Source organism: Phascolarctos cinereus, unplaced genomic scaffold (genome assembly GCF_003287225.1).
Source record: "Phascolarctos cinereus isolate Bilbo 61053 unplaced genomic scaffold, phaCin_HiC Scaffold_5;HRSCAF=322, whole genome shotgun sequence".
NCBI lineage: Eukaryota > Metazoa > Chordata > Mammalia > Diprotodontia > Phascolarctidae > Phascolarctos > Phascolarctos cinereus.
This window is the reverse complement of record NW_027555958.1, coordinates 457,704,820-457,720,171: the sequence shown is the minus strand read 5'-3', so window position 1 is coordinate 457,720,171 and position 15,352 is coordinate 457,704,820. Positions and strand designations below refer to the sequence as shown.

Genomic DNA, 15,352 nt, shown 5'->3' with positions numbered 1-15,352 from the left:
CAGACAAGATTGAACCCAGGTCCCCCAGGGTGATTTGCTATATAGTAAGCCACATCAAAAAGCAGTATCTCAATGATATAAAATGGAGAATGAAAGGCCTAGAGTCAGAAAGACCTGAGTTTAAATCTGGCCTCAGATACTTACTAGTTGTGTTACCATAGGCAAGTCACCTAACCCTGTTTACCTCAGTTTTCTCATATGTAAAATGAGCTAGAGAAGGAAATGGCAAACCACTCCAATATCTTTGCCAAGAAAACCCCAAAGAAGCTTGCAAAGAGTTGGATATGACTTAAAAAACCCAGCAACAACAATAACCACAACAGGGTTTGCTCAGGCTCCAATGAGACAGCATATTGTATGCAAAGTGCTTTGTAAGCCCTGAAAATCTCTATGAATATCAAATTTTAATAGGGATTCTATCCCTCCTGGAGCTCACCATTTAGTTGAGGCCTCAACATTACGAACAAGTGATGCCTTGGAAATAAGAAAGACCAATGCTAAATGATTTCGAGTAGTAAGAAGTCAGAGAAGGACATGGTCAACATGAACCACACAGTCAGAGGAGACTTCCAGAAGGAGGTGTGGCTGAAGCTGGGCCTTGAAGGATGGGGGTTGTGCCTAATAAAGTCAAAATGGGTAAATGATTTGGACATAAATAGACATTTATTTGAACATAGATTTAGACATAAATAGCATAAGCAAATTAGAAAAGCATGAAAATTTATACATCAGATCTATGGATAAGGGAAGAGCTTATGACCAAACGAGAGATAGAGATGATCACAAGAAGTAAAATAAATATTTTTGGTTGAATGAAATTAAAGACATTTTGCACAAACAAAACCAATGCAGCCAAAATTAGAAGAAAAGCAGCAAACTGGGTGTGGGGGCAGGATTTTACAAGAAATTTCTCTGATAAGGGCTTCATTTTTTCAAATATTTAAGGAACTGAGTAAATTTATTAAAAAAAAAAAAAAAGAGCCATTCCTCAATTGATAAATGGTCAAAGAATATGAACAGATAATTTTCAGGAGAAGAAATCAAAACTATTAACAGTCACATGAAAAAATGCTCTAAATCACTATGACTAGAGAAAAACATATTGAAACAATTCTGAGGTATCATCTCATACCTATCAGGTTGGATAACATGGCAGAAAATTTAAATGACAAAAGTTGGAGGGAATGCAGAAAAAAAAAACAAATACACTGATGTGCTGTTGGTAGAGTGATAAATTGGTCCATTGTAGAAAACAATTTGCCTAATGGGCAATTAGAAATACATAACCTTTGACCAAACAATATCACTACTAGATCTGTATCCCAAAGAGATCAAAGAAAAGGGAAAAGGACCCATATGTACAAAAATATTTATAGCAGTTTTTTTTTTGCAGTGGCATAGAATTGGAAATTAGGAAGGTGTCCATCAATTGGGAAATTGCTAAACAAGTTGTGGTGCATGATTGTGATGGGATACTATTGTGCTATGAGAAATTATGGGGGGGGGAGTAGAAAAACCTGGGAATATTTCTATGAACTGATGCAAAGTGAAGTGAGCAGAATGAGAGCATTGTATGCAATAACAGTAATGTAAATGTCTCAGCTATTCTGATCAACACAATGATCTAAGACAGTTTCAAAGGAGCCATGATGAAAAATGTTCTCCACCTCTAGAGAGAGAACTGATGGACTCTTAGTGCAGATTGAAGCATACTTTTCTCACTTTATTTTTCTTTCTTTTTTGTTTGTTTGTAACATGGCTAATTTGGAAATATGTTTTGCATGACTTCACAAAATAATTACTTGGCTTCTCAATGGAAAGGTTAGGGTTAGGGGGAGGACTGGAGAGAGGGAGAGAATTTGGAACTCAAGTTTTGTTTTCTTTTAATGCATGGTATGAGTGAATAAATGAATACACAAATAGATTAATAACTGAAGAGATAAATAAAAGGAAAAAAGATAAGGGTATTTAAATGGATAGGGGAGAGATTCTAGGGAAGGGGAACAGCTCGGACAAAGACATAGGGACAGGAAACACAAAGGTTGACACGATGGCACAATGAAAGGGGAGAGGAAGTAGATTGGTCAGTCTCAGCTTTGGGAACCTATGAAGGAGCAACTGATAGATATGGTTATAGATATTGATACACACACACATATATACTTACAAGCATGTCTATGTATGTGTATGTATGTATATGTGTCTATGTGTATGTGTGTATGCATATATTTTTACACACATATATAGTGCTACAGAATCATCCTCAAAGCTGAGGAAACTTGGGTTCAAGTCTTGCTTGTGACACATCTTGAATGTGTGATCTTGAGTAAGTCATTTAACTTTTTGGTGCTCTAAGCATGTCTCTAAGACTTAATTGCAGAGATGGTGCTGACATGCATTGATAAATGGAGATTCTTCTCTCAGGAGTTCCCTAAGCCAGTTAAATTACAGGGCCACTCCCTATCCCCTATGTGCTAAGTACAGTGGTAGTTGCTGTAGATGTACACATATTAATCAAATAATTCCTACTCATGAGGAGTTGGCATTCTAATGGATAGAGAAAATATTTTAGACAATGAAGACAAGCCCTAGCAAACAGGGATGATGAGAATCAAGGAGGGGAATAAGTAAACAAATAGGGAGTGGAGGAGAGGGCTCATTCATTCAACAAGTATTTATTATGCATGTACCAGGGGCTGGGGATAAAAAGACATAAGTGAAAGAGTCCCTTCCTTCAAAGAGATGAAATTATGTTCAAGGTCAAAACAGTGGGGAAAAGATAATGAAATAAATTTGAGAAGGAAGAAAACACTGTGTCCTAAGAGGATGGAGACTGCTTGTCATAAGAGGTGATGTCTATGTTGAGCCTTGAAGGAAAGCAGGAATTCCAGGAGATTGAGATAAGGAGGGAGTGCTTGCCAAATTCTGGAAAAGAGCCCATGAAAAGATATGGAGGTGAGAATGGCAAACAGGTGGGTTTGATTTGACCAGACAGTACATGAAAGGTAGTAATAACAATAACCATAACTAACATTTCCATAGCATTTTAAAGTTTGCAAAGTGACTTAACAAATACTATTAAAATGTTAAAATTGCACTGACTTTTGGGATAGACTTCATTATTTCATTTGATCCTCACAACAACCCTGAGTTGTTGTTCAGTTGTTTTTCAGTCGCTTCTGACTCTCCGTGACCCCATTTGGGTTGTTGTTGGTGGTTTTTTTTTTTTGGAGGGAGCAGAGATACTAGAGTAGTTTGTCATTTCCTTATCCAGATCATTTTACAGATAAAGAAACTGAGGCAAACAGGGTTAAGTGGCTTTCCCAGGGTCACACAGCTAGTGTCTGAGGCCAGATTTGAACTTGGGTCAAACTGATTCCCAGCCTAGTGGTCTATCCATTGATCCACCTAAGCAATGAGAAATATCTGGAAAAGGAGGCTGGAGCCTGACTTACTCAATTTTCAATCTATGCTGAGGAGTTTTTAATTCATTCTAGTGGTTATAAGGAACCCCTGAAGATTCTTGAGCATGTTATGACCAAACCCGTGCTTCAGAAAGCATTTGGCAACTGTATGAAGAATGGATCAGAGGGAGAAGTCAGAAACAAGAAGAAGAGCTAAGGGGCTCTTCAGTACACCAAATGAGAGGTAAGGATGAACTGAACTAGGGCCGTGATATGGCTGGCAAGAAGGGGACAGACGTGCCTACTATGTGTAAGTCCAAAATTAAGGCTGAATTTAGAAGTATGTTTATAAATGATACACCCTACCCTTAGCTTCAATAGGTGTATGATACTAACAGTGGATTTTCGTGTTGGAATGTTTCCCTTGGTTTCAATAAGTTAAATCCGAAATCCATACTATTTTCACATATAGCAGTAATACTCTGTATCCAACACGCCCTATTTCCTGGGCTACTCACTTTTTGCTTTCATGACTTCCTTGTTGATGACTAAAATATATTCTGCGATGCCTCCCATGGCCCCGGAGGTGATGTAGTGGGTGCCATAGTCATTGATAAACTTGGCATACATGCCGTAATCATACTGGTCAGGGAGCTCAGTGATTGCTTGAAGTATGTCCTCATCCAGGACGATTTCATCTCTCCTCATCTTGAAGTGAGCAGTCTGGGCTTTTGTGTAGACCCGGATGAAGCTATACTCCTACAAACAAACAGATCACTCAGTGATGGTGGAGGGTTGGGCAGAAGCAAGGAAGAGACAGAGAAATAGGGATAGAATCCATGTTACCATATTACCTGTTTACTCAATGAACATCGGCTGTACGCCTACTGTGTCCACCAACCTATTCCAGGTGCTAGTGGTGTGGGGAGAGGGAAAACACAAGGAATGGAAAGGCAGTGTGGTATAATGAAAAGATCTCTGGCTCTGGAGCCAAAGGAGTGTGTTCAAGTCCTGTGTCACCTTGGGTAAGTCACTTAACCTCCATGAGACTCAGTTACCTCATCTGTAAAAAGAGGGAGCAGGAGTAGATGATGTCTGAGGTTCCTTCCAGATCTAAGGTAATATAACTTTATGAATATATTATAATAGGTCTTTAAACTCCCACTTCACTGCTCCACACAATAGTATCTTGAAGTGGCAAATAGCGTAGTTGTTGAGGTAGGTGGCACAAAGGATAGAGCACTGGATTTGGAATGAGGAAGACCTGAGTTCAAATCCTGCCTCAGACATTTATTAGCTGTGTGGGCCTGAACAAATCACTTAACCTTCTGGGCCTCAGTTTCCTCATCTGTAAAGTGGACATAATAATAGTACCTACCTCTCAGGTTCTTTCGAGAATGAAAAGAAATAATATTTGAGAAAAAAAGGAGATAATAATATCTGTAAAACTTGAAGTGCTATGTAAATGTGAGCTATGATGTAGAGAGCCTTGGATGAAGTGTTTAGCTCTTCTATTTATGAATTTCTAATTCTTTCCTTTCACCCCAAGTGACTTTGTGTTTATTTCATCTACGTTGTGTATTAAATGGTCTCCTTCTGACCCTCGTTCCATTTCGAGCCCTCATCACCTCACTCCTGGACCGTTGTAATTGCCTCCGAATTGGTCTCCCTGTCTGAAGTCTCTCCCCTCTCCGGGTCATTCTCCCCTCCACTGCCAAAGTGATTCCCCTGAAGTGCAGCTCTGATGATGTCATTCTCCTACTCAGGGAACTCCAGTGGCTCCTTGTCACCTCCAGGTTTAAATAGGAACTCCTCTGTTGGGTATCCAGATCCCTTTAAAACCTGGCTCCTTCCCCCATTTCCAGGCTCATTGGATGATAGTTCCCTCCATGCGCTCTCCATGGTATCAGACAGAGTGTCTTTCTGTTCCTTAGACAGTGTAATCTACCTTCCACCTCCTTGCTTTCTCACTGGCTGTCACTGCACTTGGGGAATGCACTCCCTCCTCAGCATTCCAAGTTTTCTTCAAGGCTCAGCCTGATTCCCTCCAGCTACTAGTGTCAACCTCCCCAAATGTCTTTGTAGAGACTTCATATATACAGATTTTGCCCCTTGGTGAGATTGCAAGCTTTCTGAGGGCAGGGACTATTTCACCTTTGTCTTAATTCCCAAGTACCCAGCACAGCACCTGGCACACAGGAGGTTCAATGTATTTAAGTGATGATTGATCAATGAGTTGTGATGAGATAGAAAAGAGTCTGGAGTCAAAGGATGGAGGTTCAAATCCCACCTCAAATGATTAGTAACTGGCTGGCCATGGGCAAGTGACCCAACCTCCCTAGACCTCAGTCTCCTCATCTATAAAATGGGTGATCCCTTCAAGCTCTACATGTCTGATGCTATGACCAACTGAGCTAAGCACAGGAAGGCTCATCACCAGGTTAACTGCAAGAGTGATGAATATTTTGGCCACAAGACTCTTGAAGTTCATTAGAGGTTTCTGGGTCAGTGAAGGGGATGCTGTGACCAACAAAAATTAGATATCCTTGAAGGTTTTATACATTCATAAGTGCTCTGAGATCCCCACTTTCTACCTTCCCTCCCAAAGCACCCTAGAATGGTTGCCAGGTGGCTTCAACCCTACACGTAGCTCACCCTCCAAGATACTTCTTCTTCCTCATCTCCCACTTTTCAATGTTAACCAGAAAGCCATATCTGCCATGTAATGTTTCCAGATCTAGCCTGATAAGAAGTTTGACTTCCATCATTTTTCCAATGATTCTTCAAGATGAACCTCCCATTCAAATAAGTCTAACCCAGACATCCCCTCATCTTACTATCTTTTTCATTAATTTTAATGCAATTAAGCGGAGGGAGTTGGGCTGGAAGTTTCCTAAGGTCCTTGTGACTCTGATAATGTAGGTGACTCTCCAGGGTGCTGCCTCTTCTTAGGTCACATTACTAAGAGTCAGCACAGATGCTTCAACAACAGAAGACCTTCATTTCTAATTTGACCCCATCACTATACTTTTTTTAACCAAACTTATGATTTCTTGGTGTAGGGAACTTCCAGTCTAGAAATTCTTTCTGCCAATAAAGACTGGCAATTGGCACCTGCTTTGCAATTTTGTGTCTTAGAGGCAAAGAGAGGTTCAAAGACTTGTCCAGAGTTGCACAGCCAGTTTGTGTGAGGACTAGAACTGTAACATTAATCTTCCTGACTAGGAAAGCAGCTCTCTCTCCATTTTACCAAACTGTGGGTATGTATGTATACATGTATGTATCTATCCATATATGTGCATATTTATATATTTACACACATGCATGTTATACATTAATTTGAGAAATATAACTGACATTTTAGGGTGCTTAAGGCTTATAAGTTATTTATGCATAAATTATCTCATTTAGTCCTACACAAGGAATGATGATGAAGCTGAAGATGGTTTGGAGGAAGTAGGGATGTTTAGGCTTGAGAAAAGAAGACTCGGGCACAGTATCATAGCTATCTTCAAGGACCTAAGAGTTATTTTATTGAAAAGATGTCATATTTATTCTACTTTGACATCAAAGGTCAAAACCATGTGTGGAAAGTAGAGAAAGGCAGATATAGACTCAGTATCAGGGTGGGGAGGGGAGGGGAGGGATGTTTCAACAATGAAAGTTGTCCAAAAGTGGAGTGGGCTGACTTTTTAGGGAATGAGCTCCCCATCACCAGAGGTTTTCAGGAACAGACTATATGACCACATGTCGAGGATGTTACAGAGGGGAATTCTTGCTTAGGAATGATTAGATTAGGGACAATCTGAGTTGCCTGCTGATTGAGACTCCATTACTCTGTTAAAACTTTTAATGATAAATCTAAAAGGTATGTTAGTACATAGAACAGTGGAGTTAGAAGGAATCTTAGAGGGAATCTGGTCCAACCACCTAACTTTACAAATGAGGAAACAGAGACTCAGGCTAAATGACTTGTCCAAGGTTCACACAGCTAGTTTGCATGGGACCATGGGACATTGTTGGCTAGCATGATGCTAGATTTGCTATCCAGGAGACCTGGGTTCAAATCCTGTATCTGATATTGGTTAGTTGCATGACCAAGAACAAGTTACTGAACCTCTCTAAGCCTCAGTTTCGTCATCAGTAAAACAGAGGTAATAATACTTGTAGCATCTAGCCCACAGGGTTATGAGGCTCAAATGAGATAATTATGAAAAGCAGTTCACAAACTTAATCCCAGGTATTTGCTCTAGAACCTAGAACTCCAGACTTCCTACCAGTCAATGCTTGAGGAGAAGAGCAAATAAAAAGAAGACAAAATAGAAGCAAACTGATAAAAAAAAAATAGAGGGGAAACCAAGGTGAGTTTTTCCTTATGGTGAAAATGATATATACATGTCTTCTCCCCTAGTAGCATGGAAGCTTCTTGAGAGCAAGGATAATTTCATGTTGCCTTTGAATCCCCAGCCCCCAGCATAGTGATTGGCAGAGTAGGCATTTAACAAATGCTTAGGTTGGTGCTTCTGCTATATTCTAGGCAAGGGATACAGCAGTGAAAATGAAACAATCTCTGGCTTCTCAATACACAGAGAAAGAGTCTAAGTCAATACGTATTCTAACACAGGATAATAGGATTTAGATTGTGGAGGGACTAGGGATCATCTGGTCCCCTCTCTTCATTTCTGTCTCCAGAGAAGGGAGGTGATTTTTACATGATCACACAGGGAAGAAGGGTCAGAGCTAGGACTCAAACCCAGGTCTCTTGACTCTTGGCCCAGTGTTCCTTCCAATGGCTGCCCTATCATTCCAAGCATTCATTAATCAGCTTCCTTCTGCAGTAAAAAAAAAAAAAAAGGAAGGGATTGGGGACTGGGGAGGGGAGATGGCATGAGTTCTTAGTCTTGTAACTCAATTATTCCCATCATGATGATTGTGAGTACAGAAGTGTAATAAGAAAAACAAACAGGATTACGGCTGATCAGACATTTCCAATTACATGAGCAAATTAAGGGAGAATCACTACTGCAGTTTTTTTTTTAATGCAATTAAGGTAATACATAAATGCAAGTCCCAAAAGAAGGCTGGTGGTGAAGAGGCAATGATCTGAGGATCTGAATACCTACCTTGTCTGTGTACTCAGTCACATTCTTCAGGGAACCCTTTCCAGATGCCCAGGAGAATCCCAAGCCCAGGATTACAGAGTAGATGGGAATTCCAATGGAGATGCTAGAAGAACTGAATTTTTCTTTATGTAGGCCTGTGGTTAGCTCTTCCAGATGGCTATAAAAATGTGAGTGGAAATCATATTGGGCCTGGGTCTGAAAGGAAAAGGGACACAGACACTTAGTGCCAATCAACACTCAGGGCTCCCTGCTTAATGGTATTCCTTTCGATTCAATTCAACACGTACATTAAACATTTGTGATGTACCAGGCACTGAGCTAGGCTCTAAGGATACAGACAAAGATGAAACAATTCCTGCCCTCCAGTGGCTTCCACTAGGGGAAACATTTACCCAGATAAGTGTAAGAGGCAGTGTAGTATAGAATAACAGCACCAGATTTGGAGTCGAGGAAACCAAATTCAAATCCCAGCTCAGAAATTTACTAGATATGCGACCATGGGCTAGTCACTGTCCCTCTGGGCCTCAGTTTCCTCATGTGTAAAATGAAGGGATTAGACTAAATGTCTTCTAAGGTCCCTTCCCCATCTAAATCTGTGATTCTATGATCCCAAGTAAATGCAGAATAATTTGGTGGAGGACACTAACTACTTCCAGGAGTAAAACAGCTTAGGGGTTCTAGAGGCAGAGTCGAGGAGGGAGAGAGCACTCCAGGCTTGGGGCACCACCTGTACACATGCATAGAGGTGGGAGATGGGGTGTCCTAAACAGCAAACAGCATTATTCTGGTCAATTTGTCTGGAATTAGAGAGCCTGAAGGGACGGAAGGCATAATCAGCCAGGCTTCATTTTACTCCCTCCTCCTCCCAGCCACCTTCTGCACATCAGCCTTCCCCAGACATGCTTTCTCCTCCCAATATTTGTCTTTCTGGCTCTGGAACCATGATCAAAGCAACTCTGCCCCTTGTTCCTGGGAAGTGCGTAACTCCAATCCCTATGGTCCCACTTATGCCTGTAAATTTCCAAACTAAAACCCCTTTCCCTGCCCACCATTCTCCAATTCATGTGGCTTCCCTCTCTTAGAAAGATAAAGGAGATCAAGGACTGTTTTTTGACTTTTTTTTTCATCTCCAGTGCCTATCACAATGATTGACCTAAAGTAAGAATTTAATCATCTGTCTTTTGTTCAAAGACCTTCAGTGTTGGGGAACTGGTGACTTCCTGAAGCCAGTTCATACCTACCAATATATATGTATTTTCTATAGACCTATGGATGTGCATGTCACCTCCCCTATTAGAACGCAAGCTTCTTGAAGGCAAGGTCTATTTCACTTCTGTCTTTGTATTCCTAGCACCTAGGCCAGTGCCTGACAGAAAGAAGGTGCTTAATTCATGCTTGTTAATAGGTTAGGCAGTACATTCAACTTTGGCATGGTTTTAATTATAAGGATGTTTTCTTTCCTAATGTCAAGTCTAAGTTTGTTTCTTTGCAATTCTCACCCCTAAGTGCTAGCTATAGTAACATTAACTACCATCATTATCATCATCATCATCATCATCATCATCATTATCATCATCATCATCATCATCATCATCATTATCATCATCATCATCATCATCATCATCATCATCATCATCATCATCATCATGGCCATCACCAACATCTTCTTCATTATTCCCACCAAACTTGCCTTACCTCAAATTGGTACTTGATAAAATTGTACGGTCTGCGGAAATACTTCTCGTCATAATCGAGATTCTCACAGACAGTGTCATATCTGAGGGACTTCCAGTCTCCATTGTAGACACGCTCACACCAGCCCCCAAAGAATGTAGGGTCATACACATTCATCTTTTCTTGTTGTGTCAGAATGTCAAACCTATAAGGAAAAGGCATCTTCTGGCATGTCAACTTGAATGGTCTAATGCTTCATATTATCTTTCCAAACAAAATGTCAGTATCCCAGCCAAAGGTCCAATCTCATGGATTCTGTGAACCTGAAAGGACCCTAGAGCCTAGACTGTTCAAGCTAGAACAGAACTTAGAACAGAGAGTGCCAAAGCTGGCATTGACACAGCATCTAATAGGTGCAAAGTGTTTCCCATGTATTTTCTCATTTGATCCTCACAACTATCCCATGAGCAGTATCATTATAACTGTTTTAAGAGATGAAGAAATGGAAAGTCAGCAAGTGGGAAGCAAACTAGGTGGTATATGGATACAGCTCCAGATTCCAAGTCAGGAAAGTCTGAGTTCAAATCTCCTTTAGATTTACTAACTGCATGGTCCTGCATAATTCACTTCATCTATCGCAGCCTCAGTTTCTTCATTTGTAAAATGGGGATAATAATAGCATCTATCTAACAGGGTTGTTGTGAGGTTCAAAGATAGCATGTTTCAAGTGCTTTGCATAGCTTAAGGTGCTATGTAAATTCCCACTATAATTATATTTACTGTGTGTGTAAAGTTTGTCCCAAGGCTAAATGTGCTACCTAAATGTTAGCTGTTTTTGTTGTTAACTGACATAGTAAGAGTCACACACACAGAGCTAGGAAGGGTCTAAAGCAGGATTTAAATCCATGTCTCCCTGACTCCAAGTTCAAGACTCTCTCCTTTCAGCCATCCTGACTCATTACAGGTTTGGGGTATATGATCTCTAAAGTCCGTTCAAGTTCTAAATGCTATGATTTTTTCCAACTTGTCTAACTTTTTGCCAGTTTATAAAGATTCCCTCACTTCTGATGCATGGATTAAAGTTACAGAGATAATATGTGTAAAGCACTCTTATGACTTGGAAGTACTACGATCATTATTATTATTATCATTATTATTGTTATAGGGACACATGCTTGTTTTGGGGATGGTGTCTGCTCGCAGCAGCATGACTACCCTTTTGTCCAGTTCTGCAGACCTAAGCCTTAATGTTTGAAGTATGCATTTTCTCTCCCTGTTCCCTCATCTGTAACATTCAGCTGGTTACATTGATCACCCTCTCTCCCCAGCATGAGTTGGGAGGACCCCTGTAACCCAAAGGCCCAGGGCAGAAAGCATACTTAGAACAGCTTAATAAGTCACAGTTACTTAGCAGTTATTACTCACCCTTGGGCTGCCTTTTCTGATCCAGGGATGGGGTTGAATTCCAGGCAATCATTTTTAAGGAGCCCAGCATCTTCACAGTCCTCCTCATCAGACCCATCATTACAGTCTCGATCTCCATTACATAGAAGGCGCCGCTTGATGCAACGACCTGAAAAAAGTGAGTCATGGCAACAAATGCTTCTATGAGCAACCATCTTTCAACTATGAGAGAAAAGAGGGGGTATCTGGAAAGCCCAACAGGAACTCTTAGGTGTGCTGGTTTTGCTTAGAATCATTCTGAGCTAAGGAAGCAAAGTTAACCTAAACAGCCTTAGAGTGAATTCAGGCTGAAGATGAAGATTTGGTCAACACACATATAACGAGAGAGGAAGGTGCTATAGTACAGTCAGAGTTAGGAAGGAAGATTCAAACCCCATCTGTCACTTACTAGCTTTGTGACCATGAGCAAAGTACTTAAGCTTTCTGAGACTGGGAAACTCCTCATGATTGATCTACTAAGTCATAGGTGGGGTTATAATTTGCATCAGGGGAAAGATTTCCACACAACAGAAGTCATAGGTCCTCAATGTTTGATGTTGTCTGTGACATTTGGCCTATGCTACATGTTTAGTCCATGCTATAAATGTGTTTTGCTAGGGTTTAAGGAATCTTTTGATTCCTTAACAGGGCACCTGCCCCTAAGGAGCTAATAGTCTAATAAGAGTAGGGCCAGGGATGGGGGTGATAGTGATAGATCAGAAAGGAACACAAATACGTATCACTCGAATAAGAATCAGACAGAAATAATAAGAATAAGAACATGCCAGGGAAACAGACAGAAGATAAGGCAGGGATCCCAATACATCTCACTCACATTAGAATGAGATTGGTGCATTAGAAAGGCACAGACAGAGCTCTATGAAATCTAAGGGAGAGATCACAACTTACTGTGAAGATCAGAATTTTAGAATCTTAGAGCTGGAAGGAATCCCAGGGGCCATCTAGTCCAACTCATATGTGGCCAAGAATTCTCTCTGAAACTTTTCTGAAGTGTGGCTATCCAGGCTTTTTTTGACCTTCACTGAGAGAGAAACCATCACCTCCTAAGGCAACCCGCTCCAGTTTTCATTCATTAATTCATTCATTTAAGAATTTATTAATGCTTCCAATGCTCAAGGTACTGGGAATACAAAAACAAATGAAAATTTTGGACAGCTTTGATTTTTAAGAAGTTTCCCCTCCCCCCAGAGGCATCTAGGTGGTGCAGTGGATAGAACACTGGCTCTGGAGTCAGGAGGACCTGAGTTCAAATCTGACCTCAGACACTTGACAATTACTAGCTGTGTGACCCTGGGCAAGGCACTTAACCCCATTGACTAGCCAAAAAAAAAAAAAAGAAGAAGAAGAAGAAGTTTTTCCTTATGTCAACCAAGGAAAACTTCTGGACTTCTGATTCGGCCTTCTCTTGGAGAAGTTTGTGGGAGGAATGGGAGAAGAAAGGATAGATCCACAATTGATTCAGAACTGAGGGTGGCTGCCTTCAAAAAGCAGCTGTCAATAACTCTATGTCAACCTTGTGAGAGGTCTCTAGTGAAGGATCTCAGGAACCGTGCTGAGCCCACAGCTGTTTCACATTTTTATTAATGACTTGCATAAGCTATAGATAGCATCTTCATGAAATTTGCAGATGACATATAACTGGGAGGGATGGCTCGCACAATGAAGGATTCAAAAGGATCTCACCAGGCTAGTGCCCTGTGCTAAACTTACTGTGATGAAATTCAATAGAGATAAATGTAAAGTTTTACATTGAGCATTAACAGTCATCATCACTCATGCCACAACAGTAGCTGTTCTGTAATGGATCCTGGTGTGTGAGTGGCCTGTAATCGCAACATGAGTCAGCAGCATGACGTGACAGCCTCAAAACTGATGTGATCTCAGGCTTAGGCTGCATGGAGAAAGCTAGTGATCCTTCAGTGAGGTAAAGGTCCCACTAGACTCTACTCTCTTCCGACCTTATTTGGAGTACTGTGGTCAATCCTGGGCACCACAGTTCAAGAAAGGTACTGAGAAACTAGAGAGTATGCAGAGAGGAAACCAGGCTGGTGAAGAGTTCATAACATATGGAGATTGGCCAGAGGAAATAGAGGTGCTTACTCTGGAGGAAGAAGACTCGGGAGGTTGGAAGAAAGAGAAGATCTATGTTCAAGTATTTCAAGGGCTGTCCCGTGGAAAAGGGATTAGTCTTACGCCTTATTTGGCTTCGACCCGGAGGGCAAAGCCAAAGCAATGGAGAAGGAAGGCAGGGGAGGAGCTTGGGGAGACTGCAAAAAAATATATATTTAAGCTTGATATTTTTCTGTCCCAAGAGCTTAACACAATGTCTGGCACATGGTAAAGTGCTTAGCAAATGATTTATCTATTCTCTCTCTCTCTCTCCATACACACACACACACACACACACACACACACACACACACACACACACGTATGTATATAAAATGCATGTATGTGTATATATACATACTACACAGGTGTATATATGCATGTATATACATTACATACGTATACATAGATACATAGACTATACACACACAGAGGCTGCACCGTATCTGCTCAGCCCTCTGTGTCCTACTCACCTGATTCCTTACACTGGAAATCATGGCCACATTGTACTTTCATCATACAGCTTTCAGAGCTGGTGCAGACTGCCTCATCCCAAAGGTCTCCAACACATACGTTTCCCCCAAACTTGGACGGTTGTAGGAGATTTCTGTATCGATGCTAAACCAGATTTTTAACCAGGAATTTCTCTTCATCTTTTCATTATACAACAGGAATGAATCAACTAGTATCACAATACAAGGTTTTGTGCTAGGATCTCCAAGTGATAAAAAAAAAAAGTGACTAAGACTTGGTCCCCACTCTCGGTGAGCCTAGAGTCTAATTTGGGAGGAGGGAGATTAGACATTAGTTGAAGGAACTGGAGAAGCAAATACTCATGAAATATGTGAAAAGTAAAATTCCTACAACTTCTATTCCTGTGATGCGAATTTTAGTAACAAGGCAACGTGGGACAATGAATGGAATTCTGGTCATGAGGTCAACAAGAACTGAGTTTAAATTTTGCTTTGGATACTTGCAGCTCTATGATGTGTGCAAGTCACTTAGCCTCCTCCTGAGCATCAGATAACTTATAGGATCAAGGTCCAGGGCTGCAGAGGACCTCAGGGTAATCTCCTCTCACCACTTTATTTTACAGAGAAGGAAACCTAGGCCAAGGGAAGATGATTGACTTATTCAACATCACACAAATGATAACCAACAGAAGGCAGATGTGAACCCCTGTCTTTCGATTCCAGAGCCAGGGTTCTTTCCATTGTACCTCCCTGCCTCCAATTCTATAAGGCTATTATAACCTTCGCTGAGGGTGTTTCTGAACCAGGTGTCCCCAAGAAATGGTCCTCATCTGGCCCCTGAGCTGCTTGAGGCTCCAGAATGCATGTCTTTGTATCCCTATCCCCAGTGCCTAGCATAGTGCAGAGTGTACAGAGTGTACAGAGTGAGGGCTCAGAAAATATTTACAGAGTTGAATTGCATTCCAGGGTGACAGAATATAAGCACCCAAGGAGTTAGGGATAACCAGAAAATGGCTGAGAGGCTGTGCAGTACAAAGAGTACTGGGTTTTTAAGTCAGAAAGGCTGGCTTCCAGTCTTGGCATCATCATTTCTTAGCTTTGTGAC

At 41.0% G+C, this 15,352-nt stretch overlaps 1 protein-coding gene across 1 annotated transcript in view; it reads right to left on the bottom strand.

Annotated features, from left to right (window-relative positions):
* Positions 1 to 15,352, bottom strand: part of C8A (complement C8 alpha chain) — a 95,090-nt gene that overhangs the window by 62,168 nt on the left and 17,570 nt on the right. The window contains exons 4-8 of the mRNA XM_020976904.2: positions 14,248 to 14,392; positions 11,627 to 11,774; positions 10,223 to 10,406; positions 8,528 to 8,722; positions 3,923 to 4,163 (exon numbers count right to left, since the gene is read on the bottom strand). Of these exons, the coding sequence (XP_020832563.1) occupies positions 3,923 to 4,163; positions 8,528 to 8,722; positions 10,223 to 10,406; positions 11,627 to 11,774; positions 14,248 to 14,392 (913 nt within the window). The remainder of the gene's footprint in view (positions 1 to 3,922; positions 4,164 to 8,527; positions 8,723 to 10,222; positions 10,407 to 11,626; positions 11,775 to 14,247; positions 14,393 to 15,352) is intronic.